General features: G+C 43.8%; 1 protein-coding gene across 1 annotated transcript; it reads left to right on the forward strand.

Annotated features, from left to right (window-relative positions):
* Positions 1-1835: 1835 nt before the first annotated feature.
* On the forward strand, positions 1836-2393 carry LOC111558709 (histone H2A-Bbd type 1-like). The gene has a single exon (XM_045050534.1). The coding sequence runs from the start codon at positions 1932-1934 to the stop codon at positions 2283-2285; it is 354 nt and encodes a 117-aa protein (XP_044906469.1). The 5' UTR covers positions 1836-1931; the 3' UTR covers positions 2286-2393.
* The last annotated feature ends 12404 nt before the right edge of the window (positions 2394-14797 follow it).

Below are 14797 nucleotides of genomic sequence, written 5' to 3' on the forward strand. Positions count from 1 at the left end.
TAGACACATACATGTACAGGCACAGTGAAATAAAGCTTATAGCCCCAATTCTACAATTTTAATCATGGGTCAAGTATAAACACAGAAACATTAAACCTCCCTGGTACAGATATCAAGTACTTGTTCTGCTCCCAGAGGGCATGAAATTCTGCATTTATTTGCACTAAAAATAGACAAACAGAAAGACTGACAAACCGGATTCTCTGTTGTCTCTCATCCAGTGGGGACCAGATCTCTACAAGCCATCAATCTATTTAGGAAGATCTCCAGATGGTGGGACCATAAATATGAATTGTCACCACATGACCAAACAATTGCACTTTTAGGTATATACACAAGAAAATCAAAGCCATATGTTAACACAAAATCTTGTACACAAATTCTTATAGCAGCATTATTTATAATAGCCACAATGTTGGAAACAGCCTAAATGTCTATCAGCTGATAAACGGATAAACAATATGTGATCTAGGCATACGATGGATTATTTTCCAGCCGTAAAAAAAATGAAGTAGTGATAGACATTATAATGTGGACAAACCTTGAAAACATGCTAAGCAAAAGAAGCCAGATACAAAATGTCTCACATGAGCCTGTTTATATAAATGTCTAGACTAGGGAAACCAATATAGACAGAAAGTAGATTGTTTGCCAGGGGCTGGTAAAGAGTGAGGAATAAGGAGTTACTGCTTTAATGGGTAAAGGGTTTCTTTTGGGGGTTATGAAACTGTTCTGGAATCAGAAGTGATAGTGTCACAGCATTGTGAATGTATTAAAATACACTGAATTGCAGAGCACCTGGGTGGCTCAGTCAGTTAAGCATCCGAATCTTGATCTCAGCTCAGACCGTGATCTCAGGGTTGTCAGTTCAAACCCTCTGTTGGGCCCCACGCTGAGTGTAGAGCCTACTTAAAAACAAAACAAAACACTGAATTGTACACTTAAAAATGGATGGCCAGAATGGTGAATTTTATGTTATGTGGGCTTTACCTGACCAATAAAATGAAAAGAAAACAAAAACTCAAATTCCCAACCACGGCTGTCAATAGCCGAGAATAACTTACTGGCTAAAAATGAACCCAAAACAAAACAGAAACACTAATCAGGAAGAGAGAAAAACAAATTATAAAAAGATTTACCAATGTAATAATTGGTATACTGGAGTCACACTGAAGAGCCAAAAAAGACATGCCCGGGCTTTCAGTGTTCATGTGGTCCACATCTCTGTCATTGAAGATTACCTGGCTCTGCTAGGTCGAACAATTGGACATGGGTGTTTCAGAGCTAAAGATAATTACGGAAGAAGTATAAAATCATGGCACTTAGACAGACATGAACACATGTTGAAAAAATTTGTTTATCATATGAGCAAATTGGCAGATATTGTAACTAGTTCACAAGAGAATCGAAAGAAGAGACGCAGGAATATTGATCAGAAATAGTGAGAGGAATGTATAAATGGAGGCAAAATTGGTTTGATTACTGTGTGAGAGGGGGATGAATTGAGCCTGCCCTGGAGGTCGTGCATGTCTGTCACTGACCTACAATTTAAAAAGGGACAAAAGAGATTTTGAAGACAACGTAAGGCTGGAATACCTGGAGTGGTGTCCTATAGCCAAGGAAAAATTCACTGAAACAAATCTTTTGCTAGAATACTGCAGTCAAGGAGAATGTTCAAGTTCCCTCGTAAAGAGGGTCCAGTGCAGTCAACAGGGAGACCAGGTGTCTGTCATGGATGTTTCCAGGCCAGTCCTGAGCAGGGCACAGTGACACCAGCGACACCAGTGACATCATAATGTCGGAGGTGTCATATAAGCAGCTCCCTGCCCAGTGAGGGGCACACTTGGTAGGAGGCGGCGCCGCCATCCTGCCACCCTCGGGCCAGCGGGACGGTCAGGCCGGGCCGGTCGGGTTCCAACCCAGCACGCGGCATGTCTGGGAGGCGCCGCCGTCGGCACCGTCGCAGACGGAGGAGGCCCGCGGTGTCCCGCTCCAGGAGAGCCGAGCTGCAATTCCCGGTCAGCCGCGTGGAGCGTCTCCTGCGAGAGGGTCGCTACGCCCCGCGCCTGAGCGCGTCCACCCCGGTCTTCCTGACCGCCGTTCTCGAGTACCTGACGGCCAACATCCTGGAGCTGGCGGGCAAGGAGGCTCTGGACAGCCACAAGATGCGCATCACCCCGGAGCACGTGCAGCGAGCCCTGGGCAGCAACCAGCACCTCAGGGGTCTCCTTGAGAACACCACCTCCCGTCGGGTGGATGGGAGGCCCCGAGTTCGGAAGTGGTGATGCCCACGCCCCCTCGTCCGGACCCCGAAGCCGCCCACAGAGGAGGGAGGCCGGGCCTTGTGTCTGCACGTGACATTAAAGGAGTTAGCTCCAGGGCCGTGCCTCTGACCGGTGTCTGTCTCTGTCATTCGGAGGTAGCCGGAGGTGTCTGTCAGACATCCGGGAGGAGACCTCCCACGGGAGGTGGAGGGTGGACGGGGCGGTCGGTGTGGGATGCTGGACTCGGGCATTTCGGGGAGCGGTTTCGCTGGGGACAGTGCGGGAAGCGGCCCTGAGGGAGTAGCGGGTCAGGGGGAAGAGACTTCCTCACTGGCGCTGAGCCAGTCCAGGCTTGTGAGGCCAGGAGGCTGGCGGGGTGGGGGTGGCTCTCCCAGGCATGTTGAATGCCCAGAAGGAGGGTGGGGGCTGAAGACCACGACTGAGGGGCCACAGGCCTTATTCCTGACCGGAGACCATGTGGAAGTCAGGAGGTGATGGCAGTGGGGGTGGGTGGAGAGGGTGGCCTAGCAGCCGACACGCCCTTAACGGGCCAGGGCTTCGCGTGAAGATTGAGGAGCGACGGGGAAACCGTGAAGAGGTACACGTAGAAGGAACTATGCTCAGGTTGATTCGATGGCCTTATACCCCGCCTCATTCCAAAAAGGGGCTCGAGGTAGGGATTCTTAGCCAGTGCTGCGGTCCTCTGTGGAGTATATCCTTCCGCCGTCGCTCGCGGACACTGGTCACCCGTATAGTACTATGAAAGGTAGCATCTGGCCTAAGACATGCGATCCTAGACGTTCTTTTTAAAAACCATTTGTTAATGTTTCTCTATTTTGAGAGAGAGCATACAGGGAAGGGGCTGAACGAGAGGGAGAGGGAGAATCCCAAGGGAACTCCCTACCACCGGCGCAGAGCCCGATGCGGGGCTCCATCCCGGGAACTGTGAGATCATGACCTGAGCCAAAACCAACAGTCAGACCCTTGACTGAGCCTCCCAGGTGTCCCAATCCTATGAAGTTCTTAATGGTTACTGTTAATAGATTTATTTAGAAATATACGCCATTACAAACTCCTGTAGTAATCTCATTCTCCATGAAACACCTAACCCGTCTACGATCAGATACTTGATGGAGCAACATAGAGTTATCAGGGGCTGAATACGTGTTTGGAGAGGTACCAGTGTGTTCCGTGTAAGTTCTGTCCCGAGTGCTGGACTCGGGAGGACATACAGTTCTTACAAAGACTCTTGTGGTGTTTTGGGTTAAAAAGAGTTGTCACGTCAAGTGTTCTGGCAGTCTTTCCCCTTCCTGTGACTGTCAACATTTAATATTTTCTCCGGTTCATCATGTCCTCAAGACCCCACCCCCCCCTGCAGCCCCCTGGACTGTCACAGAGGGCTGGTCAGAGGTTGCCTAGGCAGCGTCGACAAAGGGATCAGAGGAGCTGGGTTGGCCATCCCAGTTCACCACTTTGTGGCCGTGTGATGTGGGACACTCCTCTGTTGCCTCTGGAAAGCACTTTCCTGTGTGAAATGGGGATAATAAGGGTTCCCCCATCTTTGGATTTTTGCCAAGATTAAGTCATTGCGTGCCTGTCAACTGGCGCATAGCGCAGCGCCCGGCACAGGGTGCGCCCTGAGTGCGTAGCTGCACGTCTCTCCCTTTCTGTAGACCACATGCTTAGGCGTGCTTCCCCAGGTGCCCCTGGCCTGGATCTCACGCGATGGCCGGGGGCCTGGGCCACTGGCTGAGACCGCAGCCTGCTGAACCTTGGGGAGAGACAGAGTGCCACGCAGAGGAAGCAGCCAGAGGTACACCCAGGAACCAGACAGGCCTCAGCCTGGTTTCCTCTCTGCTCCCCTCTGCCTGGGGACTCACCCTCTCTCTGCTTCCTGCCACCATCTTTTAAAGTATGGTGTTGGCTTAGCCTTTACCTACTTCATAGGAGTGTCCTGACAATAATAGTGTCAGGGTTGTGTTTAGAGCTGATTTGAATATGTGCTCGTACAAATCCAACAAACTTTTCTTGCTCCACAATGCCATTCAACCAAACAGTTACAGAAACCTCACTGTCAAGATGTCTGCCTTTCCAAGTTGTGATTTACTGTAGAGAGCCAGGAAGCCCTCTTTGCCTTAGCCAAGCTCAACTGTTACCCCTGTGTTCATTTGAGTAGCAAGCAGGTATCTCTCTCTCTGTCTCTCTCTCTCTCTCTCTCTCTCTCTCTCTCTCTCTCTGTCTCACAGTTGCAGGTGGAGATTCGCCTTCACCTGGTTACAGGATAGCACCCACATTGCCACCTCATCCCTGAAGTTGAGTTTCTTTGTGACCAGGGCATGGTTTCTCATATTTCAGTGTCCTTCAGCCAACAGGGACTGCCTCCAGGGTGGATCATGCAAGGGAATCAGTCAGTGTGCTAAGATTTTGATATGTTGGTTAAAAAGCTGTCTGATTTTTAGAAGCAGTTGATTTGGCTCATGGCTTTGGCTTGTTTTAGCACAAAATAGTCCCCTGGGTACTTCACCAGAAGGCCCAGCAAAGGAATTTATAAAGGCCAGAGAGGAGCACCTCAGGGGCTCAGTCTGTTAAGCGTCCAACTTTGGCTCAGGTCATGGTCTCACGGTTCGTGGTTTTGAGCCACACATCCAGCTCTGTGCCCACAGCTGAGAACCTGGACCCTGCTTCGGATTCTGTGTCTCCCTCTCTCTCTGCCCCTCCCTTGCTTGCTTGCTCTCTCTCTCTCTCTCTCTCTCTCTCTCGAAAATAAACATTAAGGCCAGAGAGGTGAGAGTAGGTGGATAAACCATGTTGGGTTAGCAGACCTGTGTGGTCAGGTGGTCACTTTACAGTCCATGCAGTAATCCACACTAATGGTCTCTGTGACACCTGTAGGGAGCCAGACTTCCTGGGCTCCTTCACACTGTCTGGTGTCCAAAGTGGAATTTGAAGGTTTAATGACCCTGTGTTGGCAAGCCCTCTGTGGTCACAGGGGCATGGGACAATCAGGCAGAGCAATACTGCCATCCCTTTAAGAATTGTACTTCAGGGGAGCCTGGGTGACTGAACCAGTTAAGCGGCTGACTCTTGGTTTTAGCTCAGGTCATAATCTCATGGTTCTTGGGACGGAGCCCCATGTTGGGCTTTGTGCTAACAGCATGGAGCCTGCTTGGGATTCATTCATATATTCATTCATTCATTCATTCATTCATTCTCTCTCTCTCGATAAATAATAAATTTTAAAAAAAGAACTGTGCTTCAGCTATGCTTGTGGATTTCACAGGAAACATGGGGGCCAGGGCCAGTACAGGATGGGTGTAAATGCAGCCCCTGCCAAATCCCCCTCCTACACGTGCACAGGAATCCTCCACTCAGGGGAGGCAGGTGGAGAGGGGGAATCACTGCTCCTGGGAAAGAATGAGCCACCAAGTTTAGGCCCTTTGTGCATTTCAAAAAAGTAGGAGGTGGAGGATGGTGAGGAAGGATCAGCTCTAGCTTGGGCCCTGGAGGGAGGACACCGTTGATGACCAGTGCCCTGTTGGGAATGGGAAACTAAAACCAGAGTGAGTGGGGTCCGGGGCTGGGGGGTGTGTAGCTGCCAAACTAGGTCTGGGATCCAAAGGTGTATGAGGATAGGCTGAGGTCAGACACGGGTCAGCACAGCAGAAAACATAATGTGTGAGAAGAGATGAGCCCAAGAGTTGAGTCTGGGGGAATCTGGAAGGTTGTGTGGGCTCGGGGTTGGCATGAGCACAAGGCATGGGGATTAGGCTGGGCTCCCACTGAGAACAGCCTTTGGGAACAGAGACGGTTGAAGGCCCAGGCTCCCTTAGTTCCTCAATCTGACATCCTACAGGATGTGGCCAGAATGCAGGTAGCAGATGGGATCATTAGGCCTACAGTGATGTATTTACAGGAAAATGAATCAGCTGCCAGCATTTAAAATAAAGAATTTTTAACATAAAAACCTCAGTCACTGGCTTCTCGGGTGAAGTCAACATGTCTGCACACACGTGTTTATTGTCACATGAAGATGTCTGGCTGCTGTCCCGTGACTACTGGGCCTCTCTGGTTTGCCACAGTGCTCACCCTTCGCCGTTGTATCTCATGTATGACCCACGTCACTCCTTGACAGTACCGTCCCGTCTCTTAAAGTTGCTTGAGTTCGTTATCCTCACCATCCTAACACCAGTTTTCTGAAGGGTAAAGTTCTCTCCTTCAATAGATTAGAACAGCACAGTGCTCCTCACAGTTGTCTTTGGTATGGGGCCAGTATTTTCTGTTGTTCAGATAGATTGTGAACTGATATGTGGTCCTATTTTCCTAGGACTAGAATGGAGTTTACCTTTGACTCTTCACTCGAATTCAGCAACATCTGAACTAGTATATACTCTGTTCAACAAGAAGAGTCCACTCACTTAAATGTTGTGGCAAAACCCACGATTGCCGTAAAGGTCGCTAAATGCCGACCATTTCCGAAGCGGTCGTAGCTGATCAGTAACATAATTTAATGATCTACATCAGTCCCTAAATCACATTTGAATAGCACTGTAAGAGTGAATTTATTTTACCTTATTCTTTAAGGAGTATGGTTTCAAATCTAGGAAAGGCCTCGAATAGGACCTGTATTTGATGTTTCATGTAGTGTTTCTGCTTCAGAGTCCTTCATGAAAACAGAAGACTGGTACGTCATGTATTTAGGGTTTTGAAATCGCTGTGGGGAAAATCTCTCTCCACTGCATCTTTTTAAACAAAATCGAAAGGAAACCGGTTGGCGGCAAGGAGGCAGGTCAGGTAGTGTCGTTGTGGGACGCTTGGGTTCTGCCACATAGGATGAAAGGAATTCACCAACTCGACTGTGGAGGAGAGAGCTTTCATGACATACTGGGACAGCAGAGTGCCAGAAGAGGGAGGAAAGTCAGGTTCTGGTCTCCCACGGGTGTGGTTTCCTTGGGGGCGCATCAGCTTCCACAGCTATAAAATGAGGAGGTTGGACAAAATTGTTTCAGAGGTCTGCTCAAGGTGTACAATTACCAGTCTGAGCTTTTCCCAACAGAAGTCTGTACTGACAGTGGGTAAGTGGGGCACAGAGGACAGGAATTATTTTTTAGGGTGTCCATTTTACAGCTGAGGCCACTCTGGCCCAGAGCTGACCCTCAACTCTCCAAACGTCACATGGCCAATGGGCAGAACAGTGAGTATGCCAGTCCTGTTCTCGTACCTGTTGTTGGGGCTCCTGTGCTACTATAGGCTGAGAGATGAGCCTCAAGAGACAAAGTGTGTAATACTCTCCTCTGGGATAAAGAAGCTACTCTCTTGGATACAGAGATGTCGGGGTTTATTGGATCTCTGGGTAAGCACGAGCAACAACTCTCAAGAACTTTTACTTGTATTTATTTCAGAAAGGGTTAGGATCAAGGACTGATTTTATGGTTCAGGCCTTTCAATTTGCAAATCCAGGTCTTCTTCCACTGGGCATTGTAATAGTTGTGTCATGAACCCACCCCCTCAAATAAGGTGTTTTTGAGATTCTCTGTCCACTGACATGGTCTTAAAGGTGATTATGTGATGACATCGGAAGCCTGTGCTTAAGAGTTTATTCTTGAGGTGTCTAAGTTACTGTCCTTTTTTATGGTTCGGAGACCATCCTTAGTTGCTGAAGGCAAAATCTCTGGGCTGTAGATGGCTTATAAGGCCTTCAGGGAAGCATCAGTGTAAATCAAAATAACAAACTGGAGGAGACAGATACTTATGGCTGAGATCAACTTGGTGATAATCCTCATAAGTAAAACTCTTGTGGGAGGGCATAACAATAAAAGTGCAACTACAGGTGAAATTACCTTTTTCTGTCATATGTAAAAGAAAAGGCAGAAAAGAGTTTTTGACTCAGTGTCTGTAAGCATAATGATGTTACCCTTTTTCAAAAAAGTATGGAATCGGTTCTAGACTTATGGAGTTTAATAAAATCCCCTTGGTGCATTAGAGTTCTCCAGAAAAAAAAAAACTGAACCAGTAGGATATATCTATCTATATCTATATCTATATCTATATCTATATCTATATCTATATCTATCTATATCTATATCTCTGCATGTGTGTACATATACATGTGATTGGTTCATGTGGTTATCTGATCTAACAAGTCCTAATTCTGTAAGGCAGTCCAGCAGGCTGGGAACTCTGGCCAGATTTCTACGTTACAGTGTGGCCAAATTCTTTGCCAAGAAATCTCAGTTTTTGTTCTTTAGACTTTCAGCTGATTGTGTGATGGTAATTTCCTTTCCTTATAGTCAACTGATTGTAGATGTTAAACTCATTTAAAAAGTATCTTCACAGCAACACCTAGACTTGTATTTGGCCAGATGAGTCGGCACCGTAGCCTAGCAAAATTGACACGTAAAACATAACCATTATAATAGGTAGGTCTGATGTGCATCCTCAGTTGAAAAGCACTGGCCTAGAAGATGCTAGATTGAAATTTTATAAGGAAGATTGCAACCAAATATTTAAAAGTAATAAATGATGTCTGATAATACTATAGTGTTGTTGCCTAAATCACTGGAGAAAACCCCACCAGGACTCTGATAATCAGAAACATCTCATGGATAGTGAGACCATTGACAAATCTCTAGAGACTTCCCGTACAATATATAAGATTTTAAACACTTACATTAATATTTTCTCTGTTAATATTGAACAAAGAGAAGTCCAAGTACTTGTTTTGATTTGAGAATTTTCTGTGCAACTCATCAGTAGTAACGTGTGCGGTAAATCCAATCATTTCTAGCACTTCTCTTTTTTTTTATAAAGTGAAAAATCTTTATGACTTTCTGGGGACCCTGTGAGAAATCAGTTTAAAACCAAAGACAGTTTTAAGTGCAAAAGATAATGCAAAGTATTATTTTCTTTCAGTCTTCATTTTAGATTGTATTTTGGGAATGCTAAACTCAAAAGTTGCCTAGACGTTTGCATGCTTAAGGTAGAATCATGAGAGCCTGAGAACGTGAATGGTTGTAGCTTGGCTGTCTACTAATTCAGTGTCAAGACAACATTTAAGTAAATGTAGACAAGTCCTTAAAACTTCAGAAATGCAGAGCTATTATTATTTTGAAGAGAATACTCCCAAGCATGTTGAAGTCAGAACAAAGGAATATTCTGGTGAGATACAGAATCTGCTACTTGGGCAAACTATGTATAGAGTAATATGGTAGGGTGAAATAAGGCTTTCTCAAATACTCAGGTCCTAATCCCTAGAATGTGGGGATGTTACTTTCTCTCTTGCAGATGGGACTTTTAGATTTAAGTTACAGATATTGAGGTGGGAAGATTATCCTGGATAATTGTGGTTGGCCCGAGAAATTGGAGTGCCCTTATATAAGGGAAGCAAAGGGAAATTTTAATACATAAGCAAAAGGCAATGTGACCACTGAAACGAGATGCTGTATGGCTGGCTTTGAAGATGGAGGAAGAAGTCATGAATAAAGAAATGCAAAGAATTCAGCTCTAGAAGCTGGAGAAGGCAAGGAAATGGATTCTACCTTGGAACTTTCAAAGGTCATGCAGCCCTGTTCACACCTTGCTTTTAGCCTGGTGAAACCGATTTCAGATTTATGACCTAGAAGAGAATCAATGTGCATTGTTTGCAGCCACCATAGGAAGCTAATACAGGTGAAGGGTCATCTTTGACAACCACTTATGAAGAACTAACACTGGGGCACTTGGGTGGCTCTGTTGGTGAAGGGTCATCTTTGATAACCACTTATGAAGAACTAACACTGGGGCACTTGGGTGGCTCTGTTGGTGAAGCGTCCAGCACTTGTTTTTGGCTCAGGTCGTCATCTCACAGTTCATGAGTTATAAGCCCTGTGGTGGGGACTGTGCTGACAGCGTGGAGCCTGCTTGGGATTCTCTGTCTCTCCCCCTCTCTCTCTGCTCTTCCCCTTCTCTCTCTCTCTCTCTCTCTCTCTCTCTCTCTCTCTCTCTCAAAATAAATAAATAAACTTTAAAAAAGAAGATGTGACAAACGCTGTAAGGAAACTTAGCCTTTTTCACAGAGAACAAACTAAATTCTGTGATTGCTTCAATATAATATTTGTGTTTTCTTAATTTATTTTTTATTTTTTATTCTGAAGTTAGTTAACATACAGTGTAGTCTTGGCTTCAGGAGTAGAACCCAGTGATTCATCTCATACATATGACAGCTAGTGCTCCTCCCAAAAAGTGCCCTTCGTAATGCCTGTCACCCATTTAACCCATCCCCCTACCCACCCCCCTTCCATCAACTCTCAGTTTTCTGTATTTAAGAGTCTCTTAAAGTTTTCCTCTCTCTCTGTTTTTATCTTATTTTTCCTTCCCTTCCCCTTTGTTCATCTGTTTTGTTTCTTAAATTCCTCATATGAGTGAAATCATATGATATTTGTCTTTTTCTTACTGACTTTGCTTAGCATAATACATTCTAGTTCCATCCACATTGGAATCTTACCATTGGTAACACTTCATTCTTTTTCATCACCCAGTAGCATTCCATTGTGTGTGTGTGTATATATGTACGTATATATACACACTACATCTTCTTAATCCATCAGTTGATGGACATTTGGGCTCTTTTCATACTTTGGCTATTGTTGATAGCGCTGCTATAAACATTGGGGTGCATGTGCCCCTTCGAAACAGCATACCTGTAGCCCTTGGATAAATACCTAGTAGTGCAATTGCTGGCTTGTAGGGTAGTTCTATTTTTAATTTTTTGAGGAACCTCCATGCTGTTTTCCAGAGTGGCTGCACCAGCTTGCATTCCCACCGGTAGTGTAAAAGGGTTCCCCTTTCTCCACATCCTCACCAACATCCGTTGTTGCCTGAGTTGTTCATGTTAGCCATTCTGACAGGTGTGAGGTGGTATCTCATTGTGGTGTTGACTTGTATTTCCCTGATGATGAGTGATGATGAGCATCTTTTCATAGGTCTGTTAGCCATCTGGATGTCTTCTTTGGAAAGGTGTCTGTTTATGTCTTCTGCCCATTTCTTCACTGGATTGTTTTTTAGGTGTTGAGTGTGATAAGTTCTTTATAAATTTTGGATACTAACCCTTTATCTGATACGTCGTTTGCAAATATCTTCTCCCATCCCATCAGTTGCTTTTTAGTTTTGTTGATTGTTTCCTTTGCTGTGCAGAAGCTTTTTCTCTTGATGAGGTACCAATAGTTCATTTTTGCTTTTATTTCCCTTGCCTCTGGCGACATGTCAAATAAGAAATTGCTGTGGCCAAGGTCAAAGAGGTTACAGCCCATTTTCTCCTCTAGGATTTTGATGGTTTTCTGCTTCACATTTAGGTCTTTCATCCATTTTGAATTTATTTTTGTGTCTGGTGTAAGAAAGTGGTCTATTTTCATTCTTCTGCATGTTTCTGTCTAGTTTTCCCAGTACCATTTGCTAAAGAGACTGTCTATTTTCTACTGGATATTCTTTCCTGCTTTGTCGAAGATTAGTTGGCCATATATTTGTAGGTCCATTTCTGGGTTCTCCATTCTTTTCCATTGATCTATGTCTGTTTCTCTGCCAGTACCATACGGTCTTGATGATTGCAGCTTTGTAATATAGTTTAAAGTCTGGGATTGTGATGCCTCCAGCTTTGGTTTTCTTTTCTTTTCTTTTTTTTAAATGTTTTTTTAACGTTTACTTATTATTGAGAGACAGAGCGAGACAGCATGAGCAGGGGAGGGGCAGAGAGAGGAGGAGACACAGAATCTGAAACAGGCTCCAGGCTCTGAGCTGTCAGCACAGAGCCCAACGCGGGGCTCAAACCTACAAACTGTGAGATCATGACCAGAGCCGAAGTTGGATGCTTAACCGACTGAGCCACCCAGGTGCCCCTGGTTTTTCTTTTTCAACATTACTTTAGCCATTTGGTGTCTTTTATGGTTCCATACAAATTGTAGGATTGTTTGTTCTAGCTCTGGGAAGAATGCTGGTGTTATTTTTTTTTTAAATTTTATTTCTTTAACTTTTTACTATTTTAATATTCATTTGTTTTTGAGAGGGACAGAGGCAGAGCACAAGTGGGGGAGGGGCAGAGAGAAAGGGAGATACAGACTATGAAGCCGGATTCAGGCTCTAAGCTGTCAGCACGGAGCCTGACATGAGACTTGAACTCCTGGACTGTGAGATTATGACCTGAGGTGAAGTTGGACGCTTTATCAACTGAACCACCCAGGTGCCCCTTAAAAATATTTTTTTAGAGTTTATTTATTTTTGAGACAAAGAGAGAGGGTGAAAGAGAGAGACAGAGACAGACAGATACAGAGTGCAGCAGGGGAGGTGCAGAGAGTGAGGGAGACATAGACTCTGAAACAGGCTCCAGGCTCCGAGCTGTCAGCACAGAGCCTGACATGGGGCTTGAACTCACGGACCATGAGATCATGACCTGAGCCAAAGTCAGACACTTGATTGACTGAGCCACCCAGGCACCCCAGAATGCTGGTGTTATGTTGATAATGTTGCATTGAATGTGTAGATTGCTTTCAGTAGTATCAACGTTTTAGCAATATTTGTTCTTCCAATCCTTGAGCATGGAATGTTTTTCCATTTCTTTGTGTCTTCTTCAATTTCTTTCATAAGCTTTCTATAGTTTTCAGTGTACACATCTTTTACCTCTTTGGTTAGGTTTATTCCTAAGTATATTAAGGTTTTTGGAGCAGTGTATAAATGGGATCAATTCCTCGTTTCTCTTTCTGCCGCCTCATTACTGGTGTATAGAAATGCATCCGATTTCCATACATTGATTTTATATCCTGCGACTTTCCTGAATTCCTCTAGCAGCTCTAACAGTTTTTTGGTGGAAACTTTTGGGTTTTCCGTGTAGAGTATCACGTCCTCTGTGAAGAGTGAAGGTTTGACTTCTTTTTTGCCAATTTGGATGCCTTTTATTTCGTTGTCTGAATGCTGAGGCTAGGTCTTCCAACACTAATATTTGATTCTGAAGGGTCCAGGAGCTCTTTGAAATTCTTGTGAACAAACTTATTAGAACTGAACCAGATTTGGAAAAAAAAATTTTTTTTAATTTTGTTCCTTTTCAGATTCTCTTTTTGCAAACCTCCCATAGCATTCTGTGTGCATTCAGGTTTTGTCCTTCAAATTTGTCTGTTATATTCTGAACCAACATGCCATTTTACTCCATAACAGAAACATTCTGTTTTAAACAAAGAAACAAAAAACCCACGTCATCTTGAAACTCCTAGTGGACTCTCGCTCATGTATGTTAGTTATAACTTTTAAGCAAAATCACTTGTATTTTATTGTGAAAACTACAGGGTGAATAATTGTGAATTTCTTTCATGTTAGTGGATTTAGCAGATTTCATGAACACACCTATCCCAGAATTACTCAGCCACATACTTATATAACTTCTCACTGTGGCAGAAATGACCATGGTCATGGGCAGGCTCAAAAATAGAGCCTCTTTGTAGCCTATGCAAATAAGAAGCAAAAATATACGAACTAGAATTATACTTAGTTATCAGTGTTTCAACATTCTGTCTTAAAAATTATCTAGGCACCTATGGGATGCCTGGGTGGCTCATTCAGTGAAGCATCCAACTCTTGGTTTCGGCTCAGGTCATGATCTCACAATTCATTAGAGTCTTGCATAGGGCTCTGTGAGCCTGCTTGGGGCTCTCTGTCCCTCTCTCTCTGCTCCTCCCCCACTTGCTCTCTCTGCCTCTCAAATAAATAAACATTAAAAAAATTAGGTATGTATTGAATGCCCATTAACTATCAGTCCAAAGTTATGCATTATCTAGAAATCTTAAAAATTATCTTCTCGTTGACATACTATGAAACGTGATTGCTTTGTAGAATGAAGTTTGTCCAACCAGTGATTCAATTTGGTTAATTATAAATTTATATATATATATATATATCATAATCTTAAACATAAAATACATTAACACCAGTTTATGTGATCAGTAAAAGTTTATAAGTTTAGGAAGAACATACCTGAGTAGTAGATAAATGCATATTTGTGTTATAGTTAACACTGATAAAAGAGAAAGGACTTAGTTGTTTTCATTAAATCTAGACGATTGAACTAGTCCTGTTTGCCAAAGATTTACTTAAATTGAATTTGATATCTTAAAATAGTTGTGATTTAGTTTCTGGGAGAATATATATTGTTTAGATCTACCTCATTTAAAGTATCATAGTTCGGTTTCCTTATTTTCAAGAAAATTTGGAAATACTCAATGTGTGTAAGCAATTATTTATCTAGAAATGCAATTTAAGAACAGAGCTCCCTTAATTTAAGAGATTTTATAATCTGTTAATATCATCCAGAGGTAGGAAAACATTGTACACTCACACAATCAAAGGTGAAGACCTTTGTGTATTAAAGACAGAGACATATGGGCCCAGACAAGTAGAGCTTATAGCTTCAATCCTATAATTTCAGGCATATGTCAAGTATAACACAGAAACAGCAAATCTCATCAGTCCAGATATCAAAAAGCTCTTCTCCCCTCAGAGAGTATGCAGTTCTTAATGGA

This window comes from Felis catus, chromosome X (assembly GCF_018350175.1).
Source record: "Felis catus isolate Fca126 chromosome X, F.catus_Fca126_mat1.0, whole genome shotgun sequence".
NCBI classification, from domain to species: domain Eukaryota; kingdom Metazoa; phylum Chordata; class Mammalia; order Carnivora; family Felidae; genus Felis; species Felis catus.